General features: G+C 39.4%; 1 protein-coding gene across 2 annotated transcripts in view; it reads right to left on the bottom strand.

The window, feature by feature from the left end:
* Positions 1-23628, bottom strand: part of Usp40 (ubiquitin specific peptidase 40) — a 78895-nt gene that overhangs the window by 52705 nt on the left and 2562 nt on the right. For both annotated transcript variants that reach the window (XR_009056681.1, XM_057762105.1), the window contains exons 3-10: positions 22035-22102; positions 20101-20214; positions 16548-16712; positions 13950-14096; positions 11603-11746; positions 7824-7952; positions 3579-3674; positions 2378-2485 (exon numbers count right to left, since the gene is read on the bottom strand). Coding sequence is in view for 1 of the 2 variants with exons in the window: in XM_057762105.1 (XP_057618088.1) it covers positions 2378-2485; positions 3579-3674; positions 7824-7952; positions 11603-11746; positions 13950-14096; positions 16548-16712; positions 20101-20214; positions 22035-22102 (971 nt within the window). In the remaining variant the exon portion in view is untranslated. The remainder of the gene's footprint in view (positions 1-2377; positions 2486-3578; positions 3675-7823; positions 7953-11602; positions 11747-13949; positions 14097-16547; positions 16713-20100; positions 20215-22034; positions 22103-23628) is intronic.

Raw genomic sequence — 23628 nt, 5'->3', positions numbered from 1 at the left:
ATAGACCCACCTGGAAATTAAAATTAGACAAAAGTTTGGGAGCAGGGGGCAGGGGGTAAAAGGAAAGGGAGAAGGGGGGTTGAGGAGAACTTGAGGGAATGGGATAGATGAGATGGAGGAAGGACAGATATGAGAGCAAGGAAAGAGATATCTTGATTTAGGGAGCCATTATGGAGTTAGCAAGAAACCTGGCTCTAGAAAAATGCCCAAGAACCCACAGGGATGACCCCAGCTGAGACCCTAAGCAATAGAGGAGAGGGTGTCTGAACTGACCTTACCCTGTATTTAGACTAATGATTATCTTAAATATCACCATAGAACCTTTGTCCAACAACAGATGGGAACAGAGGCAATGACCCACATCAGAGCACTGGACTGAGATTCCAAGGTCCAGTTGAAGAGTGGAAGGAGTGAGTATGAGCAAGGAATTCAAGACCATGAGGGGTTCATCCACTGACACAGTTTGCTTGAGCTAATGGGAGCTCACCAACTCCAAATGGACTGGGAGTGAGCGAGCATGGCAACAAGCAAGCCCCTCTGAAGGGAGTTGACAGCGGGGCAGACTGAGGGGCCACTGATAGTGACACTGGGATGTGTCTCTACTGTATATACCAGCTCCATGGGATCCTATTCTCTTTGGGTGTAAACCCTGCTCAACCTAGGTGTAGCAGGGAGGGTAGGGTGCATGGCACTCCCTTAGGGTTGGAGGGGTGGGGGGGGAGGATCTGGAGAGGGAGGGAACTGGGAGGAGAGGAGGGAGTGGGAATTTGGATTGGTATTTTTTTAAGAAATAATAAAAAGAAAGAAAAAAGAGATCAAGAAGGACGTTTGATGTCAGGAGGCTGTAACAATATTAAATGTCCATATTCATAATAATACAGCTTCAATACATACAAAAACTAGCTATAACCAGAGAAGAAAGGGACAAGCCCATAATTATAACTGGAAGACTTAAAAATACCTTTCAATAATTGAGAGGAAAAAATTAGTAAAGGCAGAGAATAAATACCACTCTTAAGCAACTGACCTCATTGATACTTACTTTTGTTTTTGTTTTGTTTGAGACAGGGTTTCTCTGTAGCTTTGGAGCTTATCCTGTATGTAGCTCTTGTAGACCAGTTTGGCCTTGAACTCACAGAGATTCACCTGCCTCTGCCCCCCCGCCCCCCCCCCCCCCCCCCCCCCCGTGCTGGGATTAAAGGTGTTTGTGCCACCACTGCCATGTTTATTTTTGGTTGTGAGCCTAGCCTTGAATGGCTGAGCCATCTCTCCACTCCCTTCATTGATATTTATGAAACATGACATCACCAACTGCAGAAAACAATGTGTCCAAAGCAGACCATATTCTGAGTTATGAAACAAGTTTCTCTAAATTCAAAAGAAATGAGGTCATATGTAGCACATTTTTAGAACATAATAGTATTAGCCAAAGAAAAAAATCAGTTTGCAGATAAAATGAAAAGTTATTAGAAATTCCCAAATATTTGGAAATTAAACAACACACTTTCACCCAGGGCAAATTACATAAGTTAAACTGAGTGATAAAGAGAAGGTTATGGTGCTAAGTTAGTGCTTACCAAGAAGTCTTAACTTTGAAAGCATGCATTAAAAGACTTAAGAACTACAAAAAGATGGTGAATTAAATTTCTTGAAGTAGAAACAATTAAAAATAAGAACATAATAAAACAGAAAGCAGATAATAGAGAACATCAACAGCAATATATATAATTGCATCAAAAGCAAAGGTTGCTTTTTTGAAAAGTCTTTGACAATAACCTCAATAACCCCCTATGAACACTGATGGGAGGAAATAAACAAGGAATAAATCTTATTCATCAGAAATGAAAGAGAAGCTCAAAACTTCAAGTTCTAAAGACACTAAGAGGATAATATGGGGAAATCTGAACAAGTTTTATGCCAGGAAATTAGAGATCATAGATAGAATCTCTAAAACAACATCATTACAAAACAAATTCAAGTAGTGGAACATGAGCTTTTCTGGTGGTCTAACTACTTGTTCAACACTCCCAAGAGCAGGTAAATGCTTTCTCTGTAAAGTTGCTTCATTTCTGGTAACACTAGCTTTTGAGTCTCATTTAAACCCACATGATTTAAAGCGAGATGACTGACTTTGCTACTCATTGAGCTTTAGAGTAACTTCATTGTAATTAACAGCTTCTTTTCCTATTTACGTCTTCATAAATACTCTAAATACACTGTATGTGATCTGTAATATACCAGCAGAATTCCAACCACTCAACAAAAACACTGATTATTTTCATCTATTTTAAAGCTCCATTTACATAGGAGCTTGTGTTGCTAGGACCATAATATGGCTTCCTGGGATGATGACTGCCCATGTTGATGCCAGCACTACCTTTCTTAGTGCTCCATACTGTTTTCTGTACTTCTTGTTCCAAGATATTCCTGTCTTTTTCAAGAGTTTCTGGCCCAGCTGATCAACAGGAATTTGATTGGTCTCCTCCTTATGAAAGAAATATAGTCAGTTAACATCTGGTGAGAAATAATGATACCACAAATTCAAGGGAGCAAAAGGAGTGCACCTGCTCATCTTCCCTAGAGCACAAACTTATAATGGGATCAATAAGACTATGTTTTTTTTTCAATTTTTTTTCTTTCATCTCCCAAAGACAGGTAAAGACTATGTTTTTAAAGTAACCTTAAGTATCAGTTTAGAAGACCTTCAACTTGAAAACCCATTTGCCAAGAGTCACAGACAGAAATTCAAAGAGCAACATCCAGAGAGAGTTCTGCAGTTTGCCACATTCCTGACATTATTTATGATTTTGGAAGAACAAACAAGGAAGATCTTGCTGACACAAGTTTTTATGTCTTCCTAAGATTACTATGTTGTACCTTTAGCCCCAATACTTCAGAATAGGATGTGCTTACAGATAAGAACTCCAAAGACATAGGTTAAAATGCTCTTTTGTTTGTTTTGAGAGGGTCTTATGTTGCCCAGGCTAGCTATGTATCTGAGAATGACTTTGAACTTCTGACCCTCTTACTCCCACCTCCCAAATTCTGGTATTATATGGCACTTCATATACCACTTTATGTGGTACCAGGACTTGTATATGCTAGACAAGCACTTTACCAACTGGGCCACATTCCTGGTACTTGTCTTTTTGCTAGTGCTTCTAGTATCAGGACAAATAGATTTTTCTTTGAAACAGACTCTCATTCTGTAGCCCAGGCTGGCCCCAAATTCAAGGCATTTCTTCTGTTTCATGCTCTCAAGATGAGAGATTAAAGGAAAGAGCCACTGCACTTAGTGATTAAATTAAAACAAATCAGGGTGTGGTGACACACACCTTTAATCCCAGCACTGGGGAGACAAGGTAGGCAGATCTCTGTGAGTTCAAGGTCAGCCTGATTACAAAAAATGCGACCCTATCTTTAAAAAAAAAGTTAAAATAAAACCATAATCCAATTTAGAGGTAGCCTTAAAATAATCTTATCTGATATTCTCATACATATAAATACATCATATACACAAATACAACAATACATCTAAATAATTACTTGCACACAAACAAGTACAATACTCACTCTACCTGCAATAAGATTGTTTTTAGAATCATCAATGGGTCATCAGTCTCGTCTTCATTCTGAAGAGCTTCAAAGTTCACATCTGAATCACTTATCTCTTCCTAAGAAGGAAAATAGCAAGTGTTTCTTTCACAGATGCCAGTTGAAGGAATTAACCAAATAAAAATGTTTAAGTCACTGGAGGATAAAAGGTAAAAATATCATCATAATCTATACAAGTTGGAGAATCAGCAGACCTGGCTTTGAGTGTCAGGTTCCAACAAACAATTCTATACAATTTACTTAATCTCTATGGCTTTATATACAAATTAGGACTATGAGACAAAGAGATTCTAGCTTGTGGTTGTGTAAGAATGTCCTCCATAGGCTCATATATTTAAACACTTAGTCATCAAGGAGTGGTACTATTTGAGGACTAGGAGGTGTGGCCTTGTTGGAGAAGGTATAGCTGTGTTAGAGGAGGTGTATAACTAGAGATGGACTCTAAGCTTTCCAAAAGCTCATGTAAGACCTTAAGACAATTCTGAAGCCATTTCTGACAATTCTGAATCCTCTCAGCCTCCGTGCCATAGTGCTTCCCCTCCTCCCCTGGGAACCAAAGACCTAACAGCTACACATGCACGTACTCAGTTCCTGAACAATTACCCAAGTCTCATCTGATCTGGCAACAGCTCTCCAGCCAATTATTGATAATAGCCCTTTTGAATAAGCCAATCACAACCCCCCTTGCTTCTGTGGCCTTCTCCTTTAAAAGTAGCCTGTGACATCTATTTGGGGTCTCTCGGCTTTCCGAATGCTGAGGGACCCTGTCATGACAGAATTAATAAAATCCTCATGCTTTTGCATTGGCTGTGGTGTGTGAGGTGGTCTCTGGGGGGCGACTCCTCCTCGGTGTTTTGACGCTAGAGTTCAACATTCACACTAGGCTCAGTGTGGCTTTCTCTTTCTGTCTGTGGAGAAGGATGTTGCTCTCAACTACTTCTTCAACACCATGCCTGCCAGCATGCCTCCATACTCTCTGCCATGATGATGGACTAAACCTCTGAACTGTAAGTAAGCCCCCAATTAAATGCTTTCTTTTATCTTGTCATGATGTCCCTTCACAGCAATAGAACAGCGTCTAAGACATAGCACAATATATATAATGGGTTTCAACATTTTCCAGCTAAGAAATGTGGTGTCTCCTACAATTTGTGTTCATTCCCATTCATTTAAAAATATTTTTTGGTCTTCAGTACTAAGCTTACAGTCTCTTGTTTTGGCTTAAGGAATTCCTACCCATTTTTGTAAGCTCAGCTTAAACATTGACTTCTATTTCCTTATCATTAAAAAGTTAACAGCCCAGGCTGTGCATTATGGCACATTCCCCTTGCCAGGTAAATTTTGTTGACTTTAAAAAACATACATATAGTCAGACGGTGGTGGCACGCTCCTTTAATTTCAGCACTAAGAAGAGGAAGGCGGATCTCTAGTGTTGGGCCAGCCTAGTCTACAGAATGAGTTCTAGGACATCCAGGACAACACAGAGAAACCCTGTCTCGAAAAACAAAAAACAAAACCATCCTACTTCATGTTCAGGCATTGTGGGAGTCTAGACAGTTTGGATGGTCACCTTCCTAGACCTGGAGGGAGGTGGGAGGACCTTGGACTTTCCACAGGGCAGGGAACCCTGACTGCTCTTGGGACGGGAGAGGGAGGAGAAGAGGAGTGGGGGGAGGGGGAGAGGGGCGGGAGGAGGGGGGAGGGAAATTTTTTTGTTTTGTTTTGTTTCTATTTTGGTTTTGAGAAGGTCTCACTACTTAGCCCGAGTTGGCCTTGAACTCAGAGATCCACCTGCTTCTGCCTTAAGAGTGCTGGGATCAAAGGCATCAGCTCTTCAAGTTTTTTATGTGCTTTTTTTTTTTTTTTTGGTAAAGTATAACTTTTTTAGTTTTCTAATTTTTTTAAAAAATATTTTAACTTAATTTTTTGTATGAGTGCTTATCTGTGCACTTCGTGTGTCCCTGGTGCTCTAAGAGACCTGAAGACAGTGTTAGATTCCTTGGAACTGGAGTTACAGATGGTTGTGTGCTGCCATGGAAGTGCTGGGAACTGAACTTAGGCACTTTTTCAGAGCAGCAAGCTGAGCCATTTCTCCAGTCCAATGAAAAGGTATTTTAAACTAGCTAAAACCATAACTGCTAATTGATAACACTAAGAAAAAGTAACTAAGAAATAACATATTATGGCAGACCAGATCTATCATCTTTTGTAAATGATTAAAAATGATAAAGTAGACGAAATAAAAGCATCTATGATAAAGTAGATGAAATGAAAGCACCTTTTTCTTTTTAAGGTGATTTTTTTAGTAAATATACAAAATAATAATTTTAATTGTCAACTTGACAAATTCTAAAATCTCTGGGCACGCCTGTGAGGAAAGATCTTGATGAGGTTAATTGAGGTAGAATGGCTCACTCACTATGGGTGGCACCATTCTCTGGGTTGGGATCCTAAAAGGATCTCCTAAAAGGAGAGTGTGCACTGAATACAAGCATTCATCTCCCTTTGCTTCCTGATCAAAGATGTACTGTGACCAGCTGTATCCTTGAACTCTTGACTCTATGACCTCCCTGCCACGATGCACTGGACTCTGTAACTGTGCATCAAAATGAAGGGTTCCTCCCTTGGCCAGACATTTTACCACAGTAAACTAAGCCCAGTCTTGCAGACACAGTTTCCATTTCAATGCTCATTAAGAACAGCTTCAGGGAAGAAAGCCCAGGGCTGACTCAAAACGGGGAGAAAGCTGGGCGATGGTGGCACACGCCTTTAATCCCAGCACTCGGGAGGCAGAGGCAGGCGGATGTCTGTGAATTCGAGACCAGCCTGGTCTACAGAGCTAGTTCCAGGACAGGCTCCAAAGCCACAGAGAAACCCTGTCCCGAAAAACCAAAAAAAAAAAAAAAAAAAAAACCAGGGAGAAAAGGGACCAATTTTTCAACCAGTCCTCCAGTCCTTAAGCAACAACTGAATGTCCTACATCTCTGCTCAATTCTGACACTGGCTCTATGGTAAAAGAACCCACCTGTTGAGTCAGTCTCAAAAGATTTGTCCTGAAAAAGAAAAAGAAAAAAAACCACAAACCAAAAACAGAAAAAGAAGAAAAAGAAAATATACTAAGCACTTACAAAAATCCATATTCTGCTTATTCTCTTTAGTTTGTATTGAGACAGGGTCTTATGCTGTAGATCAGGCTTGCCTGAAACTCTCTGTAGCCCAGATTGGTCTCAAACTCATGGTGATTCTCTTGCCTTGGCCTTTCAAGTGCTAGACTTACGGGTGTGTGCCACCATGCTCACTTTCTTCAGAGTACCCTTGATTTTGTGAGGAGACAGGACTTCAATAGATAAGGAACTGGGTGTGAAAGTCAACCCCTATGCCTGAAGTCTCAGCATTTGGAGACAGGTAGGATGAGTGTCAGCTACAAGGTACCACTGACTGCAAAGTAAGACAGTGTCAAATAGAAAATACAAAATCAAAACACCAGATAGGCAATAAAGAGAACACAAAACCTGTTCCTTCAAGTCACACAAACAGCAGAAGATGCTAACATTTCTACAGAAGAGCAAGTCACTGCTGAAGAGATCAACACAAAATTTAAAGAGATCTTCTAGAACCCACAACCCTAAGGGAAGACAGAAGAACCATTAAACCTGAAAATAAAATATCATGCAAATATTTTATGAGTCAATAGGCTGCCAGCTGGAAAAATGATACAACCCTGAAAGCAGCTGAGCAAAACTACAGAAGGAAAGCAGAGACAGGCTCCCTCAGGCTGGACTGGCTTAGATGCAGGTGTACCTTTCAGACCACAGCAAGGCCTTGTGCTCCTGGAAAAGACTGTAACAGACAAATTTAAAGGTCTGTGATTTTTATGGATGGCTAGAGGAAAAGAATATCCTTGTGCTGAATAGACAAACATGAAGCATTTACAAGCAAAGCGGCCAGACGCTCTCAACTTTATTACAAACTGTTCACTACAATGAGGTCACTAGTGTGTAGGAGGGAGTGTATGTCACATGCACAAATATGACAAAAGGAAAACAACTGGAGACTCTAGGTAGAGGGCACACAGGAGTTGCACACGTAAAAGGAACCTTTAGGAAAGGAGAGATGTATACTAAAGGCAAAATGATCAGCAGAATACTGTAACAGGAACAGAAATGCAATGGAATTACAGTTATTTCTAAAGAAATTTGTAAGCTTACTTGACATTGCCAGTTCCCTAGATGATCGACATCTTTAATGTACACATGGTAATGACCTCCATAGCAGCCACCTTTGTGGATAATGACGGAGAAGAGGTCATACATATATTCCGTGTCATCCAGTTCACTCTAAAGAAGAAAAATAAACATTAGCATAGTTTAATAAGGGAAGAGAACTCTGAAGCCTGAAACTAGTAAAAAGCACCCTTGTAGTATTCACACTTCACAGTAAGGCTCCTTTGCTGCTGAGTCTCCTGATTAGAATGCTATCTAAGGATAAAGAAAAATTTAAACAATTTGGGCTTAAATTAAAAAAGAAAAGTTTTTCATTTCTTTGAGGATGGCCTCAAATTCCTGGAGATCCTCCTGCTTCACCATCTTATATGTTAACATTATAGGCATGAACCACTATGCACAGTTGAATTTTAAGTCTTAGAGATTTATTGCATCATACCACACTGAATACATGTATCTGAAGATGCTATTATTATTATTATTATTATTTTACTGGTGTTAACTAAGATAATGAGTTTGTGGTAGAGACTGTTAGTAGAGAAAACCATCTTTGTGTCGTACTCATTATGCTGTTTAGAACATATGCTCTTTTCCTACCTAAACTGTCTGATATCCCAAGAAGGTTGCTGTGTATCTCCAGGTCAAGGCCCTTCTGGCATGTTAGTTCTCTGCACAGAATAGGAACTCAGCAATTGTGAACAGCAGCTGGTCTTGTTCAGAGCCTGTTAGTTTAGTGGAATAACCAGGTTCCTTCTTGCTTTACTAATTGTATGATCAGCTTATTCTATAATTAATAGACTGACCGTACAATCAATCACAAGTGACCCAACAGGTCAACTCCTACAGTGACAATGAAAAAACACATTATATTTAAGAGATGCTTTAAATTCTAGATGCAGAAGGAAAAGAAAAAGCCAGCTAAGATGGTGCACTTCTGTAATTCCGGTACTTGGGAGATCATCTTTAGCTACACAGCAGGTTTTATACTACCTTGGACTACATGAGGCTCTGTCTATAAAAACAACAACAAAAAGGAAGGAAAGAAAGAGAAAGAAAACAGAGAAGAGGGAGAGACCAAGGGAAGGGAGGGAAGGAGGCAGACATTCTAGGAGTGTGAACCACATGACATGAGACATAAGGTCTCGTCCGGCTTTGAACTCAGAGTCACCTGCAATGTACAGTGTGTACATGGGAAGAATTTATTTCCTTAACTACAGGTTTTTAGTGGGTATTATTTAAAAATGTCTCATTCAGACAAAAGATAAGACACAGAAAGATAAAAAATGACCACTTTTTCTCAATATAGAAAATCAAAAGTAAAATTAATTAATGTGGATTTCCTAGATAAGTGCCTGGTTTTTTGATATATCAAAATATGTTGGAATCATGTTATAAACTACCTTTTATAAAAGGAGAAACAAGTATATTAGTAACTCTAGGAAAATAATTTTTTTCTGAGTATGTCAGTAACAGGCTCAGAGCCAGCAGGCACTACTGGACCCCAGGGATGGTAATTCATGTAACAAAACAAACAGCGCAGAGCTCACTAGTGAGACCCAAAGTAGAGCAAGGCTCAGCTATGAAGTTAAAAAAAAATACAATTTTTTTTTAGTACAGAAATTCAATAGCTGGATTTTGTAAACAAAACAATTACTTGTAATAAGAAATAAGTAGAATGATGGGAAAAATAGAGAACCTGGAAACAAAATGACAAATCTATGCCCACTTAATTTTTGACAAACATACACTGGATAAAAGGCAGCCAAGTCAACAATGGTGCTAGCAGAACTGGGTTTCTACTTCAGAAGATGAAGTTAGATTTTAATCTTTTACCTTGTACAAAAATCTATTTAAAATGGAGACAACCTTAGTTTAAAGCCTGCAACCCTGAAATCACTAGAACATAGGGGACACCGTTTAAGATAATGGAGAAGGCAAAGACTTTTTGAATAGAATACCAATACACAGGAACTAATCCAATATCAAAAAATGAGACCACATGAAAATAAAAGTTTCTGTACAGCAAAGAAAAAAAATCAGCAGAATTAACAGACAGTGCACAGAATGGAAAAAAGGCTTTCACAGCTTCATAGTTACACTCAGACAAGGGCCTGATATCCAGAATTTACCAAGAAATGAGACCTTAATGCCAATAAAAACTGCCAGTCAACACAAAAGCAGACAAACTTAATAGACAGTTTTTAAAAAGAAAAAGAAGAAAGAGAGGGAGGGAGGGAGGGAGGGAGGGAGGGAGGGAGGGAGGAAGGAAGGAAGGAAGGAAGGAAGGAAGGAAGGAAAAGAAAAAAAAAGAAACATGAATGGCCAATAACTACTTTTAAAAGTGCTCAATAACCCTAGCCATCAGGGAAATGCAAATTAAAACTACTTTGAGGTATACCACTTGATCACAATCAGAATGGCTCTCAATAAGTGTGACAAAGAATACAGGTGAGGCTGTGGAAAGAAATGTTGTTGGAGGAGTACATTAATACAGCCACTGTTGAAATCAGTTTGGAGATTTCTCAAAAAATTAAAAATATAACTACCATACAGCCCAGCTTCTTCACTCGTGGGTATGTAATACACCCAGAGAACTCCACACCTTATTGCCTTAGCGTTCTACTGCTGTGAGGAAGCACCATAACAAAAGCAACGTGGGGAGGAAAGGGTTTATTTGTCTTACATATCTGGAGTCATAATCCACTGAGGGAAACCAGGGCAGGAATTCAAACAGGGAGGGACCCTATTTCAGGGGTTGATGCAGAGGCTATGAAAGGGTGCTGCTTACTGGTTGTGCTCCACTGCTTTCTTATAGAACCCAGGACCACCAGCCCACAGGTGGAACTACCCATAATGGGCTGGGTTCTTCCAAATGAATCACTAATTAAGAAATTGCCCTACAGGTTTACCTGTAGCAAGATCTTATGGAGGCATTTTCTCAATTGAGGTTCCCTTCTCTCAGATGATACCAGGTGTGTCAAGTTGACATTAAGAACAACTGACATACCAATACAACTTGACATACCAATATAATGTTATTTAACCATACTCTTTCCTTTCTTGTTCATCTCCAAGATCACATATTAATAAACATCTCACTATAAAACATTCCAACTTTTAAAAGTACCATAGTCTTTAAAAATTCAAACACTTCAAAATTCAGTTTCTTTAAAATATTCAAACTCTTAAAATTCCAAGAGATCTTTAATAGTTTAGAGTCTCTCAACTGTGGGCTCCTTTAAAATAAAGAATAAGCACTTTCTTACTTCAAGAGGGAAGAAGCAGACACAGTCACATCTGGACTGCTAAACTACCTTGAACAGTGTGAACAACTCAGAGCTCAATGCCTGGGATACACTCATGATCTAGGCTCCCCCAAGGGACTGGGCCACCTCTCTAGATCTACCTTCTTCAGCTCACACAGACTGTCTCCTAGGCTCAGGTTAGTCCCACTCCATGGCTCCTGCCTTAACTTCCCTCCATGACCCTTTCAATGCTGGGGTTTCAACTGCTAGTGAAGTTCCAGAGGCTGCAACTTCACCAATGACCTTTCTTGACCTCTCAGAGTACCAAGCCTCAGCTGCTCTCCATGACCCATTCAAGCTTTCAAAACAAGTACATCTGGGAGACTCTTACACAATACCAAATTCAGCTGCCTGTTCAAGGTACAACTTTGGCTGCCATGGGGCCATGGTTAAGAAAATCTACAATAAACTGAGTATTTTAATCTTGGAAGGGAAGGGAAAGAATTCAAAGGTTCAAACCTGTTCACAAAAAGGCTTGAGATTGATCCGGAGGGGGAACGTATAACAGCTAGTTTCCTTGTAGCGTTCACATTTCACAAAATCGAAATTAAATCTTAGTAATGAAATAGTAAGAAAGGGAGGCAGCTTACGTAATTTGGCAGACTGTAAAAAGAAAAATTAACAAAGTTTTAAAAATGCAGTTATACAAGAGGATACATAATGCTACGTAAAATAGCAAAAAATGACATATGACACAGTTATAAATATGTCCTTAAATCATATAAACATACACTGAATTCAATATAAACTTAAATCACACAAGCACATTCTAAATTCAATATAAACTCATTTACTCTATGGAACTAAGGATGGTATTGTACAATTATGCATACAACAAAAACATTTACAAGCCCCAGTTTTATGCTTTTAGGGTTGTTATCTAAAATTACTATTTGATGAGTGTGTCCTAACTGGGTGCTCCTTCTCTTTCATTGTTCATCTCCTGCCTAGCCCTTGGCCTTTCACCTTGTTCTTTGGATCTTTGCTCCACTTAGCAAACACACAGATCTTATTCAGTGAAGAACTAGAACTCTGAATGATTAAAAATTGTACATGTATTTACTTTTTTTTTCTGGAGAGAAGAGTCATAGTTGTCATTAGACTGAAAAGGGACTCTTGACGCTCCAGGATTCAAGACCTACTGATGGGGTTTTATTATTGTTTCTTTTAAGATTTATTTTTATTTTGTGTATAAAAATATCTCTCTGACCTTCTTCTCAGTGTTTTGCCTGATTCCCTGGGAATGAAGTTACAAATGGTTGTGAGTCACTGTGTGGGTCCTGGGAATCTATTCTTGTCCTCTGGGAGAGTAACCGGTACTCTTAACCACTGAACCACGTCTCCAGTTCCCATCTGTTGTTTCTTAAATTCAAAAGCATATACCTTGTTGCTGTTTTAATTCCTCAATTTAAAACAAAATACTAGTTAAGCTGCTTTTTAAGAGTCATCAGCTGTCCCCAGTGCTCTTTCACTGGTGGCCTTAGGGAAGAAAAATGTTTCTCATCAGAAAATAATCAATAATTATACATGTTTAATATTACTAAACTATTTAAATTTACATTTCATATATTCTATGGGTGAAAAAAAAAGGTGAAATAAGGCTAGGAATAGTAGTATACACTTATAATCCAAGATTTAGAAGGAGGAGGAATGAGAGTCTGAAGACAACCTGGTCTATAGAGCAAGTTCTTGAACAGTCTGGGCTACACAGCAAGACTATATTAAAAAAGAATAAAAAAAAAAAAAAAAAAAAAAGAATTACACCCTTGGAAAAAAAAAACAAAAGAAAAAAAAGTATGCATTATAAGATGGAAGATTTCTAAACTCATTCCAAAGATGAACCTAAACTAAACAAGAAACTTAACTCAATATGGCTAAGAAAAAAGTGCTATGTTGGTCACAGGTAGAGAAGGAGCTGAGAAGAAGGTCAGAGAGGTACAGCAAGTGGAGATCCAAGTCAGAGGAATGAAACATTTATTAATCTCTCTCTCTCTCTCTCTCTCTCTCTCTCTCTCTCTCTCTCTCTCTCTCACACACACACACACACACACACACACACACACACAGCTGTGAACGGATGTTGAAAAAGAAATATACTTGGTTGCTAAAAGATAAAGGAGAAACAAACAACTCAAAAAGGTTTTCCAAGTCCGCCTTCTGAAGACAGCAATACACAGGTCAGACTCCAGGAGAATAAGTAGATAAACTAGGGTACGGTAAAGAACCCTTCCCACAGCTGACACAACACAGTAACACGCATGAGGCCAGTTTTCAGTTTCTGAGGCACTGCCCTCTCAAAACCCGAGAGCAGTGCATTCATCCGAGTGGTAGCCCTCTCTGATTCTTCTCGTTGGAGATTTTCGTCTCCCTGGAATACAGAGTAACTAAGCCTACAGGGATTACCAACATGGCCACAATGAACAGACCTGAATCTGAACAGAGTTCCATACAGGTCACTAAGTTCACCTTCTGTCTCAGCTCAGACTGAGAAGACATCAGCCACTCTCATCTCGTCTTCTTGACTTGCTGTTCACAAGGAGAAGGAGGATGCCGAACTTAGATAAGCATTCCTGACACTTAATAACAGGCATACTGGACTAAGGCTCAAATACATTTTCCCATGAATGTAGTTAGGTTAATAAAGCTTAACTTTTTCTGTTGAAAATTAAAAGAAGGTAATGACATAAACATCTTCTCAATCTGTAGTATTCAAAGCAGCTAAGTGTATTTTCCTGACTTCACACAGGTGACTAGAGCTGGCAGACCTTCCTGTCTCCAGGCAAAAAGGAAAGGAAGGCATGGTTACCTTTGCTGCTTTAACCAGTCGGTCACAAGTTCCACAGTGGTACAGGTTGTCACAGTCGAAAACTTCCTCTTCTACATACATGTTCCAGAGTGCATCTTCTAAGCCAGATACGTTTTTGACTGCTACTGTCAGATCCAAGAAGTCTTCCTGAAATATGAAAGATTATTACACTGAAATAACAAATGATTTCACAGAAGGTTACAACTGAAATATATATTGAGAATTATCAAATATATATTTTTCTATTTGTACATAAGAAGACATATATGCCATGATTATAAATTATAAATTCTTTTTTTTTTTTTTTAAAAAAAGATTTATTTATTATGTATACAGTGTTCTGTCTGTATGTATGCTTGCAGGCCAGAAGAGGGCACCAGTTCTCATTACAAATGGCTGTGAGCCACCATGTGGTTTCTGGGAATTGAACTCAGGACCTCTGGAAGAGAAGTCAGTGCTCTTAACCTCTGAGCCATCTCTCCAGCCCTACACTGTAAATTCTTAACACTATTCTTTCTAAATAAAACTATAATTTTGCTTAAAGTACATTAAGAAAACAGTTTAAAAGAGAAAGGTTTATAAGTTTAAATGTATATGAAATAAAACCTCATGTTTCCCCAGGAAATAAACTGCAAAATATATATATATATACCTGCGTTAAAGTATCACACATACACACACACACACACACCATATAGCACACACATGTACACACACGTATACATGCACACAAACATGTATGCTTGCAAATTCACACACCTGCACACAATTGATTAGCACTGCTTTAATCTTTAAAATGATAATAGCAATCCTCAAGTAGAATTGAATTTTTCTACTGTAAACTCCCTCATTTTTTTTTCCGCGAAGATTGGTTTAAGATATGCTGAGAAAATGACAAGAAAAAAAATTTTGATCCAGATTAAACAGGTATTTCTAAGAAAATTAAAAAGATGGCACTTTGTAAAAAGAAAATCTCTTAAATCTACTGAAACTACATTTGAATTTTATTTCTAGCAATAAATGCTGTTAAAATTTTGCAAGTTTAAATCACATTTCTAATTCATGCATGTAGTAGGACTTTTTAAAGGGATTATCAAGACTGAAAAGTAGCAGAGCACTAGTTTAATTCATGGCAAAGCTCTTAAGAAACAGGACGAATACTTTATGTTAACAATATGCGCATAAAAGTTACTGTTTAGCGCAAGGATGACACGCAAATTCATGAAGCGTTCCATATTTTTTGTTGTTTCTTACCGGACACACTAGGTACCTGGAAGTTCGTGTACCATCTACCCCACCACACTCTTGTAATAAACTTTTTAGACTAGCTTAAAAAAAAAAAAAGTTACTGTTTATAATTCTGATATACTTTTTGCATGTCATGTTTTACCATTGCTTTGTAAATCAATGCATTAGAGCTCAATCAAAGACACACACGACATCTTAGTTATTTTCAAACTAGCCTAACAAGACAGCTTCTATTAGCACAGGAATAAAGGCCAGATATACTGCTTTTATTCCCAACTCTTCCTTAAGAAATAAAAAGACTGGAGTTGGAATTTGCAGCAGTGCCTTTGCCCAGCACCTGTAACTATCTATGCAAGGCTTTCAGCTCAAACTCAAGAACCCCAACAAATAAATAAATAAATGAAAAAACCATAGATCTATTTAACACATATTAATATATATTTGCATCTATTTCTTAAAAAAAGCAACAAATGCATTTGGAAAATGGTATTAAAATTTCCATTAAATCAGATAAAAAAAACTTCCTATGACTCCTACCATAATAACAGGAGATGTTCATTAAATATTCAGTAATGAAGCCATTTGCTGATTAGGACTTTAAAAGCAACAGAGATGATTTCATTGACACAAATTCCCAATCAAACTCAATTGGCAATCTATAATATCACAAAGAAATGAAAGTCATAATTCAAACAGAACTGTACCAGCTCTAGATGACAGTTTACATATCATATAAGCATACATTGCAAATCCCACTTCCTGAAGGATATTAACAAACTAAACCTATTATTTAGAGATTTGTTCGTTAAATATTCTTTGATATCTTGTCTTTATTACCTCCCTAATTAAACCTTCTTTCTCTCTCTCTCTCTCTCTCTCTCTCTCTCTCTCTCTCTCTCTCTCTCTCTGTGTGTGTGTGTGTGTGTGTATCATGTGTTTACCAGTGCCTGCAGAGCCCAGAAGATCCCTGGGAGATGGAGCTACAGGCAGCTGTGAGCAGCCCTACATTGGTACTCAGAATGGGACAACAGTCCTTTGGAAGAGTAGCAGCAAGCACTCTCAACCCTTAGTGAACTGTCTTACACTGGCTTCTTTCATGAGATGTCTACATGTAAACATCTCCTCAAACCTTTTTTAAGAACATATATTAGAATATATGAGAACTGAATAAGACTGTTTTAAGAATTTGCAAGCTGGGGAGATGTCTCAGTAGGTAAAAGTCCCTAGCACCAAGCCTGGCAACCTGAGTTCAATCCCCAGAAACTATGTGGTGGAAGGAGCACAGCAGATTTCATTGTAAGAATTACACTTCACAATAATTTGTTAGCAGAGGAACTTGTGTCTGCTCACCTGCTTCTCACTGATATTCTTACACTCTCTGCAAACAATCTGGTTCACAATGGTGCCATGGTATAGACGATTAATGAGGTCATGGCCAGAGGTCCCGACTAAGGATGTTTCCAAAGCACTGAAGAGAATTCGGTTCAGTTCCTGCACATCATGCTGTCTCATTTCCTAAAAAATAAGAAATAGTTATTGTTTGGAGACAAGGTCTTTGGGTTGCCAAGGCTGGCCCTGAATTTACAATCTGCTGCTTGAGTCTGAGTGCTTGCATTATAGGCACAATATCCAGCTAAAACAGCTGCCTTTTAAATATAACTTTTGCTTTAAGTTTTTAAGAATGGATTTTTAAGAATGCTATCAATTAAACATATAAGAAAAACTTTGAATAGATGTATAGATTACCATCTATTTTTATTTATACTTCAAAACAAAATTATAATAGGCAATGTTTAGTGTGCACAAACAATTCAACTCACTCAGTGACTGTGAAGTGCGCTCTGAATTATGAGAGAACACCCACCTGCCCCTGTCACAGGAAGACAGAGGAAAGAGCAGGACAGGTTTAGACAGTGAAGAAGCCAGCAGTGGGTACACAGGTAAACCTCACTTAGATCACAACGCCTGGGAACAGCAGAAACCAGAACTGACTACTTGGAAGTGTAAACCATCAACAACAACAACAACAACAAAAGAGCAATGTAGTGTTGCTGAGAAAAATTCAAACTGACTCTCAACTTTAACACATTCTGAGTCATTGACCATGTGTGAACTAGTCTTTCAGAACAATCTGCCCCTCCAAGATGTGCTCTATCACTGGGAAGCAGAGAAGGGCAGTGAAAGGGACAATTAGGGGGCTAAGACCTAGGCACCAGGAGGAGCTGGGGCCTTAAACAGAACAGCAAGTGGTACTGAGCCCATTCCACTGACATAAAAGTGTCACAGACACAGCAAGGTGTTTTTCAGCCTTGGCACATTGATGTTACTGTTGTCTTCACCATGGAAAGTCAAAAGGAGGCAGAGGAACAATTCAGTGTGTAGAAAGAGAGGCAGCCAGGGGAACAATATAAAATTAAGTTTATGTGAGGGGGAGGGAAATGGGAAACGGGGAGCAGTTGGAAATTTTAAGTAAAAAAGAATAAAAAAAAAATACAAAACGAGAAAAAAAAAATTAAGTTTATGTGACATATGTCAGATAAAGGGGATGAAAGCTGAAACAAAGTATGAGACTGGTGATCTTTTCCTTGCCCTTTAAAATAAAAGATAGCAGGCGATGTAAATCTGTCTTCTATCACTGGCTTGAAAAAGAAGGAAAACTTCAAGGTCTGCTTCTAAGCAACCATTTATTTGGCAAAGTTACCTCAGAGACCATCTACCACCCAGGTTCAGTCCTTTACTTACAAAATATAAAAGAATTAAGAAAAGTGTTTCAGCCAGGTGGTGGTGGTGCATGTCTTAAATCCCAGCACTTGGGAGGCAGAGGCAGGCAGATCTCTGTGAATACAAGAATAGCCTGGTCTACAGAGTGAGTTCTACGACAACCAGGGCTACACACACACACACACAAAAAAAAAACCCTGTCTCAAAAAACACATGCATGCATGCACACACACACACAAAGAAAAAAAAAAAGAAAAAGGAAAAAAAAAAAAACCAGGCTGTGGGCCTGGGTGGTAGTTGAGCTGGTCAGTCTGGGCCACTAGGGCCAACTGCCTCAGGCGAGAGGGCAGAGTCAGCCCCCTATGCCCATTCCCTCAAGATCAGTCACTCATGCTGCAGTGTTCAGAGAAGCAAGGCTACCTTTCCCTAGGCCAGTTCAGCATGACTCACTGCAATGAACATTTGCTAGTAAAGTTGATTGGACAAAGGGTATACTATATGATGCTAAAGCTCCCAATGCCTTGGGACAAATAAAGAGGTGTTGGAGAGCAGGAAAGAAGAATGAAGAGGGTTTTGTTGTTGTTGCTTTGGGGGGGGGGGCGTTATTCTGTCTTTGTTTTTGATTGTTTGCTTACTTTGTTTTGTTTTGATTTTTTAAAATTTTCTTTTGTGGGGAGGATATGGGAGAAGCAGAAGGTGAGAAGAATTGGGGTGCACGATGTGAAACTCCCAAAGAACCAATAAAGAAATTAGATTAAAAAAAAAAAGAAAAAGAATTAGGAAGCCAGCAACTTAGCGGAAGCTCAAATACAAAGAGAAGTCTTCATTGAAATGTAGCATATCCACACAGCAGAGGCTCACCGGACAGTAACAAGGAATGACCTAACATTATCTTAAGTGAAACATGCAAGGTACAGAAGATCACATAGTGTATAACCCTATTCCTATGTAATACTCAGGAACAGGCAGATCTACAAACAGAAAGCAGGTTTTAGATTAACCAAGAGCTAGAGAAGGAGGTGGATGGGGAGTGACTGCAAATGCATGGGGATTCTTTTTAGACCAGAAGTGAAAACAATCTGACGCGACGGCAGTGATGGCTGCCCAATTCTGTAAAAATACTAAAAGCTACTGAACTATACTATTTATTTATTTATTTGTTTGTTTGTTTGTTTGTTTTGGATTTTCGAGACAGGGTTTCTCCATAGCTTTTTGGTTCCTGTCCTGGAACTAGCTCTTGTAGACCAGGCTGGTCTCGAACTCACAGAGATCCGCCTGCCTCTGCCTCCCGAGTGCTGGGATTAAAGGCGTGCGCCACCACCGCCCGGCTGAACTATACTTTTTAAAAGACTGACTTTTATGGCATGTAAACCTCAATGAAGGAAGGTTAAAGGAATACACCTCAAGCATCAGTCCTGTGCCTCAAATGTAACATGCTTTTTAGGGAATGTGCTATTATCTGCTTCAAAGTCCAAGCCCTACTTCTTTGATCCCAGAGGGCAGTACCATGGAATTAATAAGGAGTGCTCCTAGTTAGAAGGCCGCAGGGGAGAGTTTTGCAGGAATTTACCTATTCCACAAACAGTAAGACCTTGACAACAAGAACCTTAGTTATTGCCATAGATGTTTGTTTGTGTGTAGTGGAATGCCTGTTAGGAATACAAATAAAAACGAGTCATGCTCTACAGGAGATACAGGAAGGAAATGAAATGAAAAGCTAGGGGTCAGGACAGGGACATGAAAAGATCCGGCAAAGCGCTGATCTGACTGCAGTGTGCTCTCATCAGAGTGCCCATATCAAACCAGAAGCACATCACAAAGGTGGGCAACATTCTAAACATCCACTAGCTTATCCGTTATTGCTGAAGACTGAAAAGTTAATGAACAGTTTGATATCTACACAGTAAATAACATCGATGTAAGAAGGGTTAAAGCTCAACTAAACTATATAAAAATCGTTGAGTACAAATTTCAAAAATCAGTTCCTGTATTTCCCCCTCTATCAACAACATTCTCCCACTGCAGGACATAGCCAGCTGTAACGGTCTAGATTCAGAAGCACCTGACATGCACATGTTCCTTGTAACTATTCATGCATGAAGACATTCCAACATGATGAGTCCGAGACAAACTTAAAGGACATCAGACAAAACAGGAAGCCTCCCTGTTGGCACCTTCCTACCTCATCACTGCTCCACCCAAAGCTGTCAGTGAGGTCTGTGGTTGATGCAGCCTCCTGGTCCAGGAGCAGAAGCTGAGCAAACAAGCGCTGCAGCTGCAAAGGTATGATCCGGACCTGGGGAGAGAGGTGGGTTCCAGACGAATGTTAACGGGCGGAGTGATTCAGTAGAAAAATCCCTCATTGCACAGGTAGAACTCATTAAGATTCAGTTCTTTGAAAATTCTAACTCATCCAAAAGGTTTTAGTGATCTGGAGTTTTCTCCCTCGACATAGTTCAGATCAATATTAAAAATTCAAATGGAGTCAGGCGGTGGTGGTGCACATGCCTTTAATCCCAGTGCTCGGGAGGCAGAGGTAGGTGGTATCTGTGAGTTCGAGGTCAGCCTGGTCTACAAAAGCTAGTTCCAGGACAGCTAGGGCTGTGATACAAAGAAATCCTTACTTAAAAAACAAAACAAAATTCAAATGGTTCCTAACAACCACACAAATGATCACACAGTTCCCATAGTTCACTTGTCCTCTAAAACATCTCCATACACACATATTCCAGGGGAATGCAGGCATGTTTCAGGCACACAGATCTCAGTCTGGAGTTCTGAAGCTTCAGAAGCTAGGCTACACCCTGCCTCCCTTTCTGCTAGCTCCAGTCCAGAGAGCAGGGCCTCTCACAGTCCAGTGTGCAGGCCAACTTTAAAGATTCAAAGGGAGAGTAAGCATTCAGGAAGACCTGTGACAATTCTGTATTTCCATGATATTAAAAATATATACTACAAAAGCATTGCTCTGCAACAGAGTGGAAAGAAATTGATCTGCACTAAAGTCATTTCTTGCCACAAAGCTGTTTTTGAAGCATGGGACTGCATCACAAAAAACCACTGATCCACAGACCTGAGCCTGTGTGAGAGGAGAGGCTTCTAAATGAGGTTCCAGCAGGAAGAACATTAGAGCTGTGCTTTAAACAACTTCACCACAGCAACATAGAAAACAATGTCCTAATTTCTCCTTAATGTATTTCCAGAACACTAAAGTGAGAAAATGCTGGGCTCTAGGGTTTCCCCAGTGGATTACTGCAAAGAAGTGCACTGAATGGATGTTCTGGTTGGCTAGCATGGATAGTTTCCGAGCTTCTCCTCTGCCTTGAGAAGAAGCACAGCAAAGCAAGACATGTTTGCAACAGCAGCAATAGCATAATGACATTTTGAAAGGCTTTTTTTTTTGTTTTTTTTTTTTGTTTTTTTTGAGACAGGGTTTCTCGGTGTAACAGCCCTAGCTGCCTTAGAACTCACTTTGTAGACCAGGCTGGCCTTGAAGTCAGAGATCCGCCTGCCTTTGCCTCCCTAGTGCTGGCATTAAAGGTGTGCAATACCACTTCCTGGTGAAAAACCACTCTTTTTTGAAGGAAAATTTCATTGTTGATTAAGTATGAGGCAAGTCACTTTCTGCCAATAAAGATAATATTTGTAATAAATGACTTTGTTTTCTATGAATACATAATTCATAATACTTAATTCCTTCCTTAAGTGCCATTTTCAGGACTAGAGAGATGCTGCAAAGGGTAATGTGCTTGCCACACAAGAATGAACACTGGAGTTCGAATCCCTAGCACCCATGTAAAGGTAGGCTGGGTGTGATGAGCAGCCTTAATCTCTGCTCTCAGAAGGCAGAATGGAGGTCACTGGGACAAGTGCGCTAGGTAAATTAGCTGAAACAGTATAAGTGAGACTCCCTGCCTCAATGAATAGGTGAAGAGTGATGGAGGATGTCAACCTCTGGCCTCTACGTATACACACATGTACGCTCACATACACATGCACACTCCCACACAGGCAAACATGCATATGTACAGGAATGCACACGGCACACATATACACACGCAACCCATCCCACCATTTCTTGAATACTCTAAAAGACCCAATAAATTATAGATTTAGTACCTTTGCATCAGGCTTATCCTTATCCTCTAAAGAACCAAGCTCTTCAGGACCAAGAGAAAATAAAGCTTCTAAACAAAAAAGTAGAGTTAGATATGTAAATGTTATGATTTCATCTTAGAAAATTGTTTAGGAAGCAAGACCTCCATTAAGCAATATCAGCAAATGACTTAGAAATGACTAAGACAATATTTATACCTTTCAGCTACACATTTTGCATTTTTAACGTTGCTGTCTACTGAATCGAAGAACATCAAGTGATGCACTACTAGTATAAAATCATCACGTGACACTTCAGTAAGACAGATCCATAGAACATAAAAATATAAGCAGGCAAAGCACTATGGGACATCGTTTAATCCTAGAATTCCTGGGTCAGAGGCAGGAGGATCTCAAATTCAAGGCCTACTTGGTCTATATAACAAGATCTGGCTTCAAAAATCCAAAGACTAAGAGGATGTAGCTGCTCCAAACAAAACCGCTATAAACATAAAACAAACCAACCAACCAAAAGTGATTGGTTTTCACTGTCTTTGGCAACAGAACTCAAAAGTTATGAGTCGTCTTACAAAACAGAAAAACATCACAGGTGTGTATTTTCACACGCGAGGCTTCTAATCAACCCTGCATGTCAAGGACCAGACTGGATGTCTCTTACCTTGAGATCCTGTCCTTTGCTTTTTGGTGTGTAAATGTCTTTTCTACAATTCCAGTAATAAGAGATGGCAGTGATCTTACTTGAAAAAGGAAGTTGTCAGCCCCTGCACTGGCCTCCAGATTTTTTGCTTTTTGAAACATTTCACTGAGGTAAGTGATGAATAGGATGAACAGATCTCTTTACTGAAAAACACTGATGCCCTAGTGATTACTCTTAAGAATGTTTTGTTTGTCACTAAGTGCTGGGGCTGTAAAAAATAAACTAAAAGCCTATAGGTTAAAGAACAAAACCACTCCAGGGCTGTTAGGATAATCTGCCATTATTTCTTACTGCAATGGACTGGCAATATAATGGAATTCAATTTAGCTTTACTTTAAAATGCTACTCCCCCCAAAAGACATATACACATATAAGTCCCTTTTTTCCTCTGTCGGTACTCTGTTAGCCTTTCCAAACTATAATCCACCCTACCCTGCAACAGCAAGGTTAGGCTAAGCCATGCAGAGTGCACAGTGCATGCACTATAATGTCAAACTACATGCTGGACCAGGTAAGAGGAAGCTGGCCTGCAGCTTTCAGGCTCTGGGTATTCTCCATGACCTGTCCTGTCCCTCACCTTCTTTCTCTTTTTCTTTCTTGGGTTTTTGAAAAAGTCTCACTATATAGCCCAGACCAGCCTTAAACTTTTAATCTTCCTGCCTTAATCTCCTGAGTGCTGGGATTACAGGTACATGTGATACAGCTGCCTATTTAGTTTCTTTTTATTCATTGTGTTTTGAGAGTGTCTCATGTGGCCTTGAACTTCTGATCCTCCTCTTGCCTCCACCTCCCAAGCGCTCTCAGTCTGTTCTTAAGGCTATTTTTTGCTTTAAGTTGTCTTTTATCTTCAGCCATATTAAAGATCTTTATGCCTGAGTTATCTATTTAGTATTGCTGAAC

This window comes from Chionomys nivalis, chromosome 2 (genome assembly GCF_950005125.1).
Source record: "Chionomys nivalis chromosome 2, mChiNiv1.1, whole genome shotgun sequence".
NCBI classification, from domain to species: Eukaryota; Metazoa; Chordata; class Mammalia; order Rodentia; family Cricetidae; genus Chionomys; species Chionomys nivalis.
The sequence above is the reverse complement of the archived record's forward strand: the minus strand, read 5'-3'. Positions and strand labels throughout refer to the sequence as shown.